General features: G+C 42.0%; 1 protein-coding gene across 1 annotated transcript; it reads left to right on the forward strand.

The window, feature by feature from the left end:
- Positions 1-1,246: 1,246 nt before the first annotated feature.
- ISCA1 (iron-sulfur cluster assembly 1) lies at positions 1,247-7,315 on the forward strand. The gene is made up of 4 exons (XM_077344622.1): positions 1,247-1,489; positions 2,567-2,620; positions 3,828-3,933; positions 5,450-7,315. The coding sequence occupies exons 1-4, from the start codon at positions 1,409-1,411 to the stop codon at positions 5,596-5,598; spliced, it is 390 nt and encodes a 129-aa protein (XP_077200737.1). The 5' UTR covers positions 1,247-1,408; the 3' UTR covers positions 5,599-7,315.
- Positions 7,316-16,691: the final 9,376 nt, after the last annotated feature.

Genomic DNA, 16,691 nt, shown 5'->3' on the forward strand with positions numbered 1-16,691 from the left:
CCTATGGAAAAAGTTTCTGTGGAAGAGTTGGTTTTTACATGACGCTTTTCTGTACTACAGTCACCTTCCCTTTCCTCTCCCCACAACAGACACTCTGTGAGGTAGGTAAAGCTTAGAGAGCCCTGTTATTACTGCTTGGTCAGAACAGCTCTATCAGAGCTGTACTTGGCTGCATGTGTGAGAGCTGGGAATTAAACCTGGCTCACCAGGTTAGTAGCCACCACTTCTAACCACTGCATCAAGCTTTAAGTAAGTTCTATTGAATACTCAGGATGCTGAGCTCCTATCCTCCTGGTTTCTCTTTGTGTTACTTTATTCTCTTGGTTAGTTTGTCCAGTGTAAACATGCAAATGAATGGGCACTTCATGGTATGACTAATGTTATAAGGTCTAGATTAAGGTGACCACTTTTTAACATTGGTAAAGTGGGACACCATTGACTGGGGGGGGGTTCTTGATTAAAAATTAGGTCTATATGGAACAACAAAAAATTTCATAGAATGCATAGAATGCAAAAATAGTATTGTAAAACTGAAGTCCCACAGCAGTTCAAAAATCACATTTTATTCTGGTATAAATTTTTTTGAGTCACAGCTCATTTCTTCACATACACGGGGGGGGGGGGGGTAAATCCATCAGGCCTGCTTTAGGTTCCCCACAGAATGGTGGGGTGGCTAATTCAAAACTCGAAGCAGGCCAGAGAGTAAACATTCAGTCCTTCTCGAAAGTCTTAGGAGCGGGATGCCGTGAGAAAAGCAAGTGAGGCAGCCCCTTCCAGAGGGCCCTCCTGATGGAGTGACATTTCTCAAGGGATTTGAGGCAAGGAGCGATCCCTACGAAACAGCAGGGGAGGCGGCGGCAGACGTTTCTGTAGACAGGAGTCCTCTATCCCAGTCAGCCTGTTCGTAGGTGGGAGACTTGGGCCCGGATCCTCTTCTCTCTCTCTCTCTCTGCGCTCCAGCGCATTCTAGTCTCAGACCGGGCTGAGCTCCGCTCAATCCTCCGCCCGTGAACCCTAAGGCGGGGCTGGCCTGGCGGTGGACTAGAGATCCATGAGCCTCTGCCAGTTTGGCCACCCCTGCCCTAGGCCGTGCCCCGGGCGACACCACCCCCTGGCCCCCTTTCGCGGCCGGACAACAGCCGGATCGAATTTCTCCCGCCCCGCTCACGCCTTCCTAGTCTGCTGATTGGCTGCCCGTGGTGAAAAGAGACGGGAGACCCCGCCCCGGCTATAACGTCTCGGAACTGGCCACTCAGCGGGTGAGCTGCGCTAGAACCTCCCGCCCCTCTTCGTGACGTAAACAGTGCGCCGGACGTCGCGCGCTGCGTCCCCTCGTCGGTGGTGTCCATGGCCAACCTCAGAGGACAGGGCTGAGGGAGGGGGCCGGGAAGAAGCGGTTGGAGCCGCCATGGCCTCGTCAATGGTCAGAGCTACAGTCCGGGCCGTGAGTAAGAGGAAGATCCAGGCGACCAGAGCGGCGCTGACGCTGGTCAGTATTTGGGGGGGGGGGGCCTTTGCCTAGCACGCCCCACAGCGGAGGCGGGGCTGCGGCCGGATGATAAACAAGCATGCTGCGCAGGCGCACCTGGGGTACTTCCTTGGCGGGGTTGCTGTGGAGTCTCCGTGCTCTTAGAGCTGTGAGCCTGCCTAGCGTCTTTCTTCTCTCCCCTTACACGACACAACTCTGGCCTCCCTCCCAGGACAGGCCCTATATTTTACGGTGGTGTAATAGGTAGATCCTTACTATCCCTCTCTTCCTGTCTCTAAACTGGGGAAGAGCCTTTACCTGGTGGATTTCTGCCTGAGCTATAACTATTTAAGGCTACCTCGCACGCAGAAAAAGTGGCAACTTGGAGTCCAACGCCTTTCTCATTGAGCCTGCTGTGTTCCAACGTGCATTTATTGCTGCTTCAGAATGCCCAGTCTTTAGTCTTAATCCCTGCTCTTTTCTGGTCAGTATGCATATCCTCCTTCAAACCGGACAGCACGAATTGTCTTCATTAACAGTTCTAAATAAGTCAGTATGTAGACCATTATTTGTAAGGAGAATGCACATTAAGCCAGCTTTTAAAATGTTTTAAAACTCTGTGCCTTTGTTTAGGGTGGGTGTATGTTTACATGTCTGCATTATACCTGTGTGTGTTTATAAGTTAATAGTGTAATTATTCTCTTGGGCAAGTTGTACTTTGTAAGGAGCACAATGGCAAAAGTGCTAAAGAAAAAATGATGGGAAAAGCAAGAGCTGTTGCATCTCCCTATTTAGCTGTGATTGTAAAGGTGCAGAGAACATCTTTGTGTTGTGTTCTGGCAACCTTACTGAATAAGAGGAAAACCTGAAATGTAGACTTTCTGGAAAAGGAACATTCCTGTTTAGTTTGTAGTTGGACAGGCCTCTTTTGCTGTGTCATTTCCAAAGAATGAAGAACTGTAAAATGGTAAGGACAGCTGGGTTGGGTGAAGGCATGCTGGAGGCACAGATGAAGATAACATGGGATTTAGCTTGTCAGTTGCTTCCAGGCATGTTTACAAATATAACACAAAACTGTTAATCACTATCTCTTTTCAGACCCCCTCTGCTGTGAATAAGATAAAACAGTTGCTTAAAGACAAACCTGACCATGTAAGTAAAATGAGAAGTTTTTTGTGGTATTGTTCATACGTTTAATAATACAACAAGCTGATGATAGTGTAGTAGCAGCAATGGTCTCGGTGTGCGATTTGCCCATTCAATAGTTTGTGAAAATAGAAGTGTTGATGAGACTTGTAGGTGAGCAGGATGTAGAAAGATACAAAATTTAAAACTGTTTTTAGTAGTAATGGCTGTCACTGAGCCTCTTAGTATTGTGTAGCAGTTTCTGGTTTTAAGGCTATTGTTCAAGCCAATAAGCTTTGAAAATGAAGGAGCTAGTATGGTTTTAATTCTTAGCAAGATTAGGATTAATATTTTTAATGCGTGTTCTCTTGTTATTCAAAGAATAAGTAGCGTAGGTTGGGGTGCTCAATATGGTGCTCATGGGTGCCATGGCATCTACTATCACCTTTCTTGGCACCCACAAAATGTTTGTAAAAAGTAGGCAGAGCCAAGTGATGCTTTTGCCCAGCAAGCCTTCTTATTGTCCATTGGAAATTTGATTGGCTATGCAGATTAAAAAACGTTTTGACAGTAGCTGCCATCACTGTACAAGGACCTTCACTAGAGGTAAAATGTAGTAGCAATTACGTGGCTGGCTAGACCTTGTCCAACAGCCATATTGTGGCTGTGTCTCCCCACTGTCAGAGTTCCAAAGTTGTCCACTTGCTCAAAAAAGGCTGACCCCCCCCCCCCCGGTTAAATGTATCTGTTAGCTTATGCTTATCTAGGTTAGTTCATTCTCTGATCCCAGAATCTAGCAAAAACTAGTAATTCTTGTTCTACTTAAATAACTGGGATATTTCTTGTCTGTATAATTAACGTCACTAAGTTTTAAGTATAGTTAATTCTTTCTGAATTGAGACACCTATAAGTTCCTATGGAGGCATAACTTTTCAGGAGATCTTACTTTTTCTAAATTTGCAGGCTTACTGAGTCTAGTGCAGTACTAAACAGGCGATATCCTTCTAAGTTCACTGATTTCAATGATGCAACTCTGATGAGGACATAGAAATAATAGAAAATTAAGAAACTGCAGCTGGTCAGAGTAGTAGGAATCATAACAGATTTGCATTAAAGGAAGAACTCTGGTGAAGCTGAGTGTTTTTTGAAATTGAAATTTGTATTACTGCCTGGAAAATGCACACACTGAATGTTTCATACTAATGTCTTTCCTAATTGTTAAAACTTATTGCAGGTAGGAGTTAAAGTTGGTGTTCGTACAAGAGGTTGTAATGGACTCTCGTATACTCTAGAATATACCAAAATGAAGGGGGATTCCGATGAAGAAGTAGTACAGGATGGTAAGCATGTCTTGACAGCTAAAAGTGATGTAAAGTCTTGCTTCAGTTTTTCAACATTTTATTTGTCAGATCAAGACACGTAGCTGTGTTTGTCTGACTGTAGCAGTAGAAAAGAGTCCAGTAGCACCTAAGATTTAACAAAATTTGTGGCAGGGTATGAGTTTTTGTGAGGCCCTGAAGAAGTAAGAGGTGCTTCACGAAAGGTCTTTCCCTGCTACAAATTTTGTTTGTCTTTAAAGTGTTGCTGGATTCTTGCTTTTTTCTATTTTCTTAAATGATAGCTCTATAAGCTAGTAAGCTCATTGAAAATGAATCTGCATATCAGAAACTCAAAACCGCATATTAAATAGTGCCTCTTCCACCACCCTCCCCATTCTGTAAAGTGGAAGGTAGAACTAGCATAGTGCACTAAGATGAAGTAGGTAAAGGTAAAGGTACCTCCTGCGCAAGCACCGGGTCATGTCTGACCCTTGGGGTGACGCCCTTTCATGGCAGACTCAATACGGGGTGGTTTTCCAGTGCCTTCCCCAGTCATTACCGTTTACCCCCCCCCCCCCAGCAAGCTGGGTACTCATTTTACCGACCTCGGAAAGATGGAAGGCTGAGTCAACCTTGAGTCGGCTGCTGGGATTGAACTCCCAGCCTCATGGGCAGAGCTTCAGACTGCATGTCTGCTGCCTTACCACTCTGCGACACAAGAGGCTCTATCAGATGAAGTAGATATTTTCCTTCAAAAAAAACAACTAGGGTTGGGCGCTTCGGTGTCTGAAGCGGCTATTCGCGCCTGAAGTGGCCACTGCCGCAGCACGGGGGGAGGGGAGGCGCAAGGGGATGGCACGGCAGCTGCCACACACACAGGCACAGAGCTCAGCTACTGCGTGTGTGCGCGTACCAGCACCCGTGCCACGCGCTAGTAGCTTCGGGTGTGAACAGCTGCTTCAGACACTGAAGCCCCCAACCCTACTCAGTATTCTTGTTGTAGATTAGATTGCTTGTTTACATTTGACTTCTTTAATTTGTTTGTGAGAAAGTTCCCCACATGCAGCCAGCTGGGTGACCTTGGGCTTGCCACGGCACTGATAAAACTGTTCTGACCGAGCAGTGATATCAGGGCTCTCTCAGCCTCACCCACCTCACAGGGTGTCTGTTGTGGGGAGAGGAAAGGGAAGGTGACTGTAAGCCGCTTTGAGACTCCTTCGGGTAGAGAAAAGCGGCATATAAGAACCAACAACTCCTCCTCCTCCTCCTCCTCCTTCTTCTGTGTTAAGCGTAAGTGCATGTTTAAGTTCATAGCTTTAGGCACTGGGGAAAATCCTTTAGGATTATGCTTATCAAGATTTCTTTCAGAGATTGAAAGAGTGCTAATAGAAGAGAGCAGGTTGGAGTGTGACAATTCACTCTGCTGACCTGCAGGAGTAAGAATCTTTACAGCTGTTTTGCATAAAGCAAATAACACCAGAGCAAGCACAGCCTCTTCAACTCTCATCAGATTGTTTTCCCTCTTCTCATTGTCAAGGTGTTAGAGTGTTTATAGAAAAGAAAGCACAGCTGACCCTGCTAGGAACTGAAATGGACTATATAGAAAACAAATTGTCCAGTGAATTTGTCTTCAATAATCCAAACATCAAAGGAACGTGTGGCTGTGGAGAAAGTTTCAACATTTGAAACCTCAGGACTAATCCCATGATTTTAATACCACCAAACTGCTTTCTGAAGTAATCACTTGGAACATTTTCATATCTTTAGGCTTTGTGAAATATGTCTGCCATTCCAAGAAAATAAAAGCACTGCATTTAAAAAAATATAATCTGTGTGTTGAATTTCAGCAGCCCTTACACAGTCAAGTTGGAGGTAGGAGAATTTTCTGGAAAACCTGAAAACAGATAACAATAACATATTTCAAATCAGATTGGTAGAAAACTATACAGCTGCTTTTCAGTTGTCTTCTTCAGCATATTATTGGTTATTCACAACATAGGCTCTAAAATATGTGATGTGAAGTCATTATTTTGGGATAGAATGAATTATGGCTAAAATAAATCCTAAGAATTATCTGAAACAAAACTAAGCCTTACCTGTGATGGACATTTTCAAGAGTTTTTCATTTGTATTATTGCATAAAACTCTTCAGGAATGAATTTAGGATGAAAGGAGCGTACTGCCTGATAAGGTCTGAGATCATTGAAACTCCATTTTAAATATAATTTACTCCTAGATACGTTTCCCCTTTCCCCCTCCAACCATTGGCTACCTTCTAAGATGGCGATTACTCTTGTTTCTATTAGGGAAGACATCAATATTTTAAGGAGCAAGGTGGCTTTCTGATCATTAAGATTTTGCCGTCGACAATGAATAATCTTCTTGTGCTTTACCATCTGATCCTTTGTTTTCATTACTTCTTCATACTAATATTTTTGGAGCCTACTTCTGAATACAATTCTTGCTTTAGCTTTTCCAAGTCTTTTTTGATTAGTCATGGTCTTTGCAATGTTGTTAATTGGCACTGCACTGTTTTAATTTTAAATACTTCTGTTTAAATAAGAGCAGGGGCTTGATTTGCAAAGCTATCTGCATACAGCAGGAATAATATAAAATACAAATCAGGATAATCCTTTAACAAGATTTATGATTCCTATCACAAATGAAATAGTTTGTCAAAGGCTTGCTAACACCCTCCTTATGTTTTTGTATATGTAAAATGATTATTTTTCTTCTCATCTGGTTAAGATAAAACCAAGCCATCTAGAAAGGTATTTCCAAATTGGCCTTCTGTGTTCTTGTACTGTTAAAGTTATTTTCGTAGGCAGACATTCATACCAACCATGTTACAAGAGGCAAATATAGTCTCCCAGTTATACCTATATTGCCATATAAGATTGCTGGCTACAGTACAGTATCAGTTGCTACTGGCAGGCGTGTCGCAACATGTTACTGGAAGAAGACAACAATACCCGCATAGCATGCTGAATTTCCAGCTACCAAGAAAAGATTTGTTGCTTAAAATATATAATGAGTGGCGACTACTACAGTCTTGCACCCTCTGAATTTCTCTAGTGTTTGACAGAACTGTATTAGGATGGATGAAGAATGAACTGTGAATGTAACATGTTCTGTGGTACTGACGTATTTAATCTTTTACATTTTCTTTGAGGGATATTATGTAGTCTGTTTTGGTGTACAGGCATCTTGAATGATAGTGCACTACCATCCCATGAAAATGTTAAAAATTGTCATATTTAAGCACCTAGCGCACAATTTTAATTAATAAAAGATAATTTTATTTAAAGTTATGGATTATCATAATGTTATTAATCATGCGTGCAATACTGTGTTGTAGACTTACATTGCAATAAATATCATTGCCTTTTGGTTAAATGTGAAATACATTTCCAGAGTTTCTCTTATTCTAGTTTATTTGTAATTGTTATCTAGCTGAATATACCATAAGTGATTGATATTAAAATGGTGTCATATATGATCAGCTGCTTGTAACACAGTGGCCAAGTGCCCAAACAATACTTTGAAAAGTCCCTGACATCTCTACAATGAATGGCAGAGATAAGATTGCCACCTCTAGCCCAGGAAATTCCTGGAAATTTTGAGGTGGACCTTGGGGAAGGGACAGAACTCAGCAGGTATGTGATTCCATAAAGTCTACCCTGTGAATCTGCCATTTCCTCCAGAGGAACTTATTTCTGGAAATCAGGCCAAGCAGTGGCATGGTGTGGTTCTGCAGGGTGCAAGCATTACTTTGTGTGACGTTGTGTTGCTCTGGAACAAAACTGGCTTGCAGACTTTTTTCTGCCCTTATTTTTTACCACTCCAGGCAGGCTGGAGAGTACTTCCTTTTTCCCTAGCAGCTGCTTCCTACCTCTTTTCTGGGCGGTCTGTGGTGGCCTGTTTCAATCGAATGGCAAGGAATTTAGTCCTCCGTGTCCACATAAGAACCCTGCATATTTAAGGTGTCAAATTGAATAGAACCCACAATAAAGTGCCTCCATCCATCTCTCTATGTTACTTGTCTCCATTGCTTTTTGCAGAGAAAAATATTAAACACTTTCTCCAGAACAAAGAATCCAAATGCACAAGAGCAGCCACTTGCCAAAAGCCTCCAAATGCTAGCAGAACCAAGACCAATTTAAAACCATAGAATCCAATTTTAAAAATATTTCCAAGCATAAACACTTCAAAAATAAAATGTAAAAGTTAAACTCTGAAATAAACTAAGAGAACAGACCCTATCAAAACAGCACAAGTCTTTATAAAACTGCAAAACAAAACCAAGGAAAGCTTTTTTTAAAAGAACCAGACAGAGGCCAAAGGTCCCCCCCCCCCCGTTCCCCACAACCTCCCAGATAACCTCACACACACTACAAAAAGTGAAATAATATTTTAAAGAGAAATCAGACCTGGCACAAAACAAGAAGCAGACTTGAAGCAAGAAGACACCTCAGAGTGGCAGCACACAGTTTCAAAAAAATAGATCTTACCTGGAATACAGACAAGCTGAAGCCATGGCTGTTTTGCTCTTTGCTCTTGTTCAGAGAGCAAATGAGCAAATCCATCATGACAGAGCAGATGTTTATTGAAGCATTCAAGAACCAGATATTGGTATTCCCAAGAACCTCAAATTCTGTTCCAATACCAAATCTGCTTGCAAAATATCAATCCAGCCATTTCCTCTCAGTACATCTTTACATCTTACCAAGTAATTGACTGGAATATGGACTACGTATCTTCCTTGTATCTCCATAAAAATAGTATAGACTACCAAAATGAGGAGGGACTCAAGATAGGACTAGTAGCTGATTGGGGGAGGGGCAGCCTCTCCTTTAGTTGTGGTACATTTCCTTCTACAGTAGTCTGAGACAGATTTTTTGATGCCTCACAATGCAGGGAAGCCTTTGGTCAAGACCTCAATATCACAAAGGTTCCTGGGAGTCATATGCGTACTGAATGACTACTTCTACCTTTGTCAGCTACATATTTTTGGCTGTTGTAAATAGGAACTGCTGTGTCACTAATAAGCTGTATATAAGTTTTGTGTAAAACTACAGGAAACAGTTTTGCCTTTAAAGGTGCCCATTTCAGATATTGGTAAAGGAAGATGTGGTGTAGTTAAAAACTACCTTTTCAACCTTTGGAATCCATATATAGCAGTGGGATCGGCCAACGCTTGACAATTTTACTGAGGCCCGGGTTGGTAGTCTTTTGCCGAGGGACCTCGCTGCCACCGCCTGAGCCGCTGCTCCATTTGCTTTCCTGCTGGCGCCCCTGACTTCCCGCCGCCCACTGGGGGGGTGCTGCCAGCAGCAGCTGCGCACTGCCACGCCGAGGGGGAGCTTCAGCCATGGCAGCTGCCGGAGAGCATCAAAGGTGAGCAGCAGCCGGGGAGGAGGACGAGGAGGAGCCGCAGCCCGGTACCAACTGATCCACAGACCGGGGTTGGGGACCACTAATATATAGGACAATTATTTTTGTGAATTTTTGGTTGTAGAGTACTGAGTTGCCTAGAGATATGTGTTCCTGAGAAATTGTTTGAAAAGCAAATCAGAAGACTGCCACAGCCAGCACAAATTTATGTCTCCTAGCAACTATACAGACTTGATTGACATTTGTTCTGCAGTTTGCTTCAAGAGTTGATTTTTATACCCCACATTTCACTGCACAAAGTGGCTTAGAAGAAGAAGAGTTGGTTCTTATATGCCACTTTTCCCTACCCAAAGCAGGCTCAAAGCGGCTTACAGTCGCCTTCCCTTCTTCCCACAATAGACACCGTGTAAGGTAGGTGAGGCTGAGAGAGCCCTGATATTACTGCTCAGTCAGAACAGCACTATTAGGGCTGTGAGGAGCCCAAGGTCACCCAGCTGGCTGCATGTAGAGGAGCAGAAATCAAACCTGGCTTCCAGATTAGAAGTTTCCACTCTTAACCACTACACCATTGTCCTGCTATTTTTTGGTTCAGTAACATATATATCACAAATTACATAACAAAAATGTAAAGTATGTTTGTCCATAGTTTTGCCTTTAATTTATTTCAAATACATGCTTTGATATGCAAGCAAATGCAGGTTAAATTCTTCCCATGATACAAACTGATTAAATGGAGACTTCTCCCCAGTTAATATTTCCCCCCATAAAATAACCTTTATTTCAGTTGGGCTTGTGCCAGTGACCTCACTAACTGGACCTTACTTCCAAATACCACTGGAAGGGTTTCCTGAATGGATGAGAGTTAATGTGTATATATATTTAAATTTGTTAAACATTTATCTGGTGATATGATCATATGTGGTCATGTTGACCTGCCTCCCCCAAGTGGCCAATGATGGGCCTGGAGGGGAAGGGAAGGGGCCCTGGGTGGGCATGTACAGAGCTATGCTTCCTAATCATATTTTGCTTTATCACACCACTTCTAGGGTTTCTTAAAGCCTGAAGAATGTTTTAGGAGTTTCTCAACAGTAAAAAAGTTGAGAAAGGCTGTTACACACACACACAATTGCTTGTACAATAATTATCATCTTAGATCAAGGGCTGCATCTTCTCCAGTCTTCTAAAATAAGGCATGTTTGCATTAATGGTACCTCTTAACATTAAGGATAAATTCAAAACATGGAGGGAGAAAAATTGCTTTATAACTCCTATGGTGGGGAAAAAAGCATCCTGGCCACCCTGGAGTTCCGCCCTGTGAGCTTTATATGGCTTGGGTCCAGCACACATTAAAGACTGATTTCTCCCACATGAACCTCTCTGGTCCCCAACCCATTCACCTTTGGAGGCCTTCCTTTGGTTGACCCCACTATCTGAGGCTAAATGGGAGGCAGCTTAAGAAAGAGGGGTCCTCTTCCATCATGGTGCTGAAACAAGGGAGAGTCCTCTGTCATTGTCTTCCACCAAGACTTATCTGCTTCATTTTGGCAAGCCTCCTCCTAGGTTGTATTGTGTTTGTATGTCTGTATGTTATAATTGTATTATTAACTACTTTAGAACAGATATACATTTAAAAAGCTTTGGTGGCCCGTATTTGGATAGAAAGGCAGCATAGAAATGATTTAAATAAAGGTTATCTGCAAGGAAAAATCAAACATTGCTAACTAAAACATTTTACTACCCCCCAACCCTTTATAACAGCGGTCCCCAACCTTTTTACGGTTGAGGACCGCCTCCGGGGGTGGGGAAGAGCCGGCGGCCTGGGGGCCACCAGGGGGCGCTAACACGCATGCGCGTTTTCATCACCAGGGGACACTGACACGCATGCACGGCAGCTCCACAGGCCGCAACTCCCATGAGCCATCCATGGATATCTGGAGGGCTGTAGTTTTACTACCCCTGCACTAGATGATACCATCCATAAGTATCAGGCTGGTGTGGCATAATATGTTGATAATATATGACTGCTGCCACCCAGTGGTTTATTTAGGGTTTTTTTTTAAGCTCCTCTATGTAGCCTATGGGCCTAGGCATGTTACTGTTTACAATTTAATGTGTCTAAACTTACATGGGCTTACAAAAATCCATCCTTATGTTCTGTCTGGTATTGTTGTGAAAGGTTTATGCCGTTTAAAGCTACGATCAATGCACAGATGCTGTTTCAAAGTGCCTGCCAAAATTATGAAATCAATTTTGTTTCTGCGTTATTCAAAAGCCACAGAAAAAAAACAACATCAAGACCAAAAGCACTCCCATTTGCACAGATGGATTGTGCATCATTTCTGTAGTCAAATTGGGGGTGATAATTAGAAATATTGTGAGCATGAGCTCTGGATGAAGTTATCACTTAAGAAACTTGGGATTTGTCACATCCAAACTGCATCTGGCACATGCTGCTAGGAATTTGCTAAGCACATATTATTATTTTTTTAAAAAACATTTATGGGCAGTTTAACATGTAGAAGGCAGAGAACAGTCTAGTATTGTATCCTATTGTAGGTATAATTTTGCACTCACACAGACTATGATCATTGCCATAAAGATATGACTTTTACAAGCATGTCCTTGTTTTCATCAATGAAATGATAGATAGTGGTATTAGAAGTGCTGTATCCATCAGGAGATCCTTTCAATTTTTAATTGATTTTAGCCCTGATAGAGCTAAAGCAATTCTGCAGGGCCTGAAAAAGGGAGCTCTTCCACCATGCTTACAGCCAAGACAAGGGAACCAAACCATCAACCAGAGTCCAGGGGTACATCCCACCATCAATTGCACCCACAGTAGAAAAATGGAGCCACACTGTGGTAAAAAGCTGAGTTGTTCAGCACTGTATGTTGAATGTTAAATTATAAACTGTTTTATTCAATGCACGTTTTCATTAAAGACGTTATATATTTAAGTCAGGATGCTTACTTTATGTTATTGTTTATGAGAGTTCAAATGTAAACCACCCCGAGCCAAAAGGGAGGGCAGTATATAAATATATATAATAAATAAAAATAAAATAAACTCCTTAAAAAAACTGATAGGGTAGAAACATGGATGAATTACTGCTGCTAATAATTTTGACAATAACCTTTCCCCTTTGTGTAGCTGCAGCAAATGAATTAATTTTGTATTAAATTTGAAAGCAATTTAGGAGGTGACAAATAACAAGTGAATTCATGCTGCTATTGGTTAAGGTATGTTTCTCAGATGGGAAATGCCTGATGATCTGATTTTAGTTGACTAAAAGCGACAGGATCATGTTATTGGAAAGTATCAAAAACTCATATTTTCAAATCTCCTGGCTTTACACAGCAGGCCCATTTTACCTAAAAACAAAAAATTCCTTCCAGAGAAATGTAGATGGGGAGGGGATGGTTGATTGTGATGACTTCATGTTTTGTATCAGAAAGGGAACAGACAAAGAGTGCTATTAGCTGGACCGTGATCATGTATTGTTTGGACACAATGAATTGATGCAGAGCACAAAATCCAGTTTTCAAGTGCCACTCTTATGCAGAGGACCAAAGGCCTGAGTAGAGGTTTCAGGGTAACAGGAATTCTTTAGAACCATGATTACTTTTAAGATAAGGAGCCTTCCTTGGATTAATGTCAGCTAAGGCATGTACAGAGGGAGGGAGGGAAGATTTGTATATTTACACTTTCCTTTGGGAACTCTTGCCCAGTTTTTTGTAATGTTGATATCCACATGAATGTTTTCTTTTTAGTAAATGTTTTATAACTTCTATTGCTGGCAGTGATTTTCTGTACCATATAGACCTCCACAATTTCAGACACACCATTTTAAAAGTTACATCAGGAGGAGATGCCATCATTTGGCAAGCAGGTATATCTATTGCATGGGAGGTGACATGCTGTGCTGACCCCTGGTTTTGGCCCAGGGATAGTTGCCCTGATTTTTCCCATAACCACACAGGGAGTCCTTGCCCTGCTCTGCCCCGTTTGCCCCCAGGAGTTGTGCACACAGAGAATAGCCGAGGGACAAGAAGTCAAAACTCCCTACTGTTTGTTTTATGTGCCATTGTTGCGTGGTGAAAACACCCCAATCATCTTCCAGTGCCACTTTGTCAGAGTTGAGCTCCCCCCTCTAAGTCCAAAATCTTTTTAAAAATTAAAATACCCCAAAGTCATTATTTTTAAAATAATAAAAACACAACTGTAGTGGGGAGCCATGGCTTCAGATCAGCAAAGCAGAGCAGTGGGAAGCTTTTTCTTTTTTCATTTTCTTAGAAGGAGTATATCTTTTAATAAAAGGAAGAAAATGCTTCCCGTGGCTCTGCCATGCCGTAAAGCAGCAGGTAGCATTTACAAACTTTTCTTAGAAAGACTCCTAAGAAAATAAAGGAAATGCTTCCCGCCACTCTGTGGTGCATCAGAGCCCCACAAAGCAATTTTTAATTTTTTTCCAGCGATTTCCAGGCGAGGGCAGGAAGAAGCCAGGTCAGGCTCTGTCAACAGTGGCAGAAGTGGGAGGGCCTGAGCTGGGAGCCTAGCGAGTGAGGTGGGAGCTGGCAAAGTGATGCTGTCTCCATATTCCCTTGCTGCGGGGCAACTGAGGGCCCTGAGTAGAGATAGGCCTCGGACCACCCTGGACTGGGCCCAATTCCGTCTGGAAGTGGTAATTAGCCCTGATTGCAAACAAGCGGTGATCCCTTGTGCGGATGAGGTCCCAGTGATGCACAAGTGCAGGCATTGCAATGGCAATGTAGAGGAGGGATGCTGAGCACCCTGGTTCTCTCAGCAGGTAGTTTCTACAACTGCCATGAGGTGGCAGTGGTTGAATAAGAAGAGGGACAGAACGCAGTTTCACCACACTCTTCATTACTTGGAATCCTCATCCCTCTGTATAAATTAGTCCCCAAACAAGTGAGATTCATAGGGAAAGACGTCTTCCAGGATAACTGCAGCAAATCAGAAAGCAAAACATGCAGGCAGGGTTGGACTTTTCATTGTTAAAATTATCCAATGGATGCATGCATAACATTACTATCACACAAAACTTTTCTTCTGTTCAGCTTCATGTTGCTAAAAGGACTCTGAAAAGTCAACTGTATGTAAGAAGCTCCCAAGCCTTGTACCCTGTGATCTTTCACCTGGAAATACCAGAAACTAAACTTGAAAACATTTACATATAAATCCATCACTGAGCTTTGGCTCCTTGCTAGTGTGAATCAAGATGCGGTTCCAGCTGGTGACTCAATATCCACCCCATCAGTCCTTTCTCTTCTTCTGGCTCTTCCTCTAGAAATTGTGCTTTGGATGGATTTCCCTCCCACCTCAATTGGATTGTGATGTTTGTTTGTCCTTACCTCTAGTCCAGTGGTTCTCAACTTTCCTAATGCCACAATCCTTTAACACAGTTTCTCATGTTGTGGTGACCCTCAACCATACAATAATGCAAGTGTTCTTTCACATAAATTAAACTGAAATTGACCAATGGCGTGAAGATCCATTGTTCATTATTGTATATAAATTGGTTTTTTTCAGAGTTTCTCAGTTCAGTTCTGCCTTTTGTCGATCTCGCTCTTTTCTGCTGCTCTATCTCGATCTACCCCGCAAGGCTGTTGTGTGGATGGCGCACCCCTGGCCAAGCTGCTTGCCCTGCCGCAACCCCTGTGAAAAGGTCGTTAGACCCCCAAAGGAGTCCCACCCTCCCAGGTTGAGAACCACTAACTTAGTACCTAGTACTGACCTAGTACCTTCCTTGAATACTTCATATTCAATCAACAGATGCTTCTGGATGAAAGTAATTGTGTTTGTGCTAATTTACAAAATTTTGATAATGATAGTGGTAGAAGAGCATTAACCAACTAAAAAAAATTCCCTGCTGGAACAATACAGTCTAAGTTACAATGCCAAAACAATGACCATGGTTCAAAAGTATTTTTTTTTGCTCATAGGATTATTTATTCATGTGAAGGACTCCCTCCCTTGAGACTACCTTCTTTTCTGTGAATGGCAAGGTACTTTCGGATCCAACCTAATTTGAATTCTATTCTTTTTATACAAACACAGAATAAAAACAGAAGAGTAATACAAAAGCTCTTCATCAATGTAGGAAAATGTTTAAACTTGTTAAAATTAAAGACAGCAGATACAAGCTGTGCCTGGCAGGAGGACCATAGTATTTTGTATAAGTTGCATACTTATTGCTTCGATTAAGAAATTGATTCTGTTTCCAACCCTGCTCTCCCATATTCTAGATAAGGAAGTTTTGGTAGTCTTGATGGTGAAGATTTTAAAGTTACCATTCTATGCAAACTGGCAGCATTTCCTCACATTCTGAAAAATAGTTTTGTGGCTGTTATTCGTTGTTGTTCAAGTAAAGTGGTACAGGGACAGGGCTTTAATACAGTAGATTTCCTTCCTTTAATGAGCTGTCTCTGAAGCATTACGGTCATTTCAGATAGTGCTGCCTTATTTACCTTGCCCTTTTTGCCACATAATCTTCCTTGGTGTTTTTAAAAATGTTCTAATTTGAATACTATGACATCTTAATGGTGCCACTATAGCACTGAAGTGCTATATTAGTTTAGTGCCCTAGAGCTCAACTTAGAAAATTCAGGGGGGAAAGTCCATAGAAGATTGTGCAGTGAGGAAGGGTAGGGAGGGGAGAGCAGTATTCTGAGCAGCATTATGGACATTTTAAACAGCACGCCATAGTGATTCAGAAGTGCAATAAAGGGTTGGAACACAGAAGAAAGCAGTTTCCCTCAAAAGTAGCTCAACCATGCTTTGCTAACCCAGTGCAAATAGGTTTGTATAAACAGGCAAATAAATCCCGCTAGCAGCTGGTTACTAAAATGAGTCTGCCTGAAATGACTAAAAAAATCCATTAGCTACCAGTTACTAAAATGGAATACAAAGGCAGTCTGAAAAAGGCTGGTAACCCAAACTAGATCTGAAGATCACTCCAATAAAAACTCTACCACTTCACAAAACAATAAAACCCCTACCCTGTCTAGGAGAAGTGCTCTGGAATGCCATCATAGTGTACAAACTGTGTTGCCACTGGCATCAGAAACTTTATAGATTGCTATGTACCAAAGCCTCACCCAACATGAACAAACAATGAAATGCCACATCCCTATTCTGATTTCAGGAAATTACAACTGAAGATATTTCAGACTAACTCCTTTCTCTGTGTATCCTGAATATGCAGTTTTTAGAGCAAGTATCAGATGTGTCCTAACTAGCAACTTAACTACTCAGAACCCAAAGATTCTTTGGAAAATTTTAATTTCAATAGTCTCTGATGATATGGTTGTTTAAAATATCAAAGTAGGACAGGAATTATAATGGTTTATGGTAAACACTAAAA

The sequence above is a fragment of the Paroedura picta genome, chromosome 7 (genome assembly GCF_049243985.1).
Source record: "Paroedura picta isolate Pp20150507F chromosome 7, Ppicta_v3.0, whole genome shotgun sequence".
In the NCBI taxonomy this organism is placed as follows: domain Eukaryota; kingdom Metazoa; phylum Chordata; class Lepidosauria; order Squamata; family Gekkonidae; genus Paroedura; species Paroedura picta.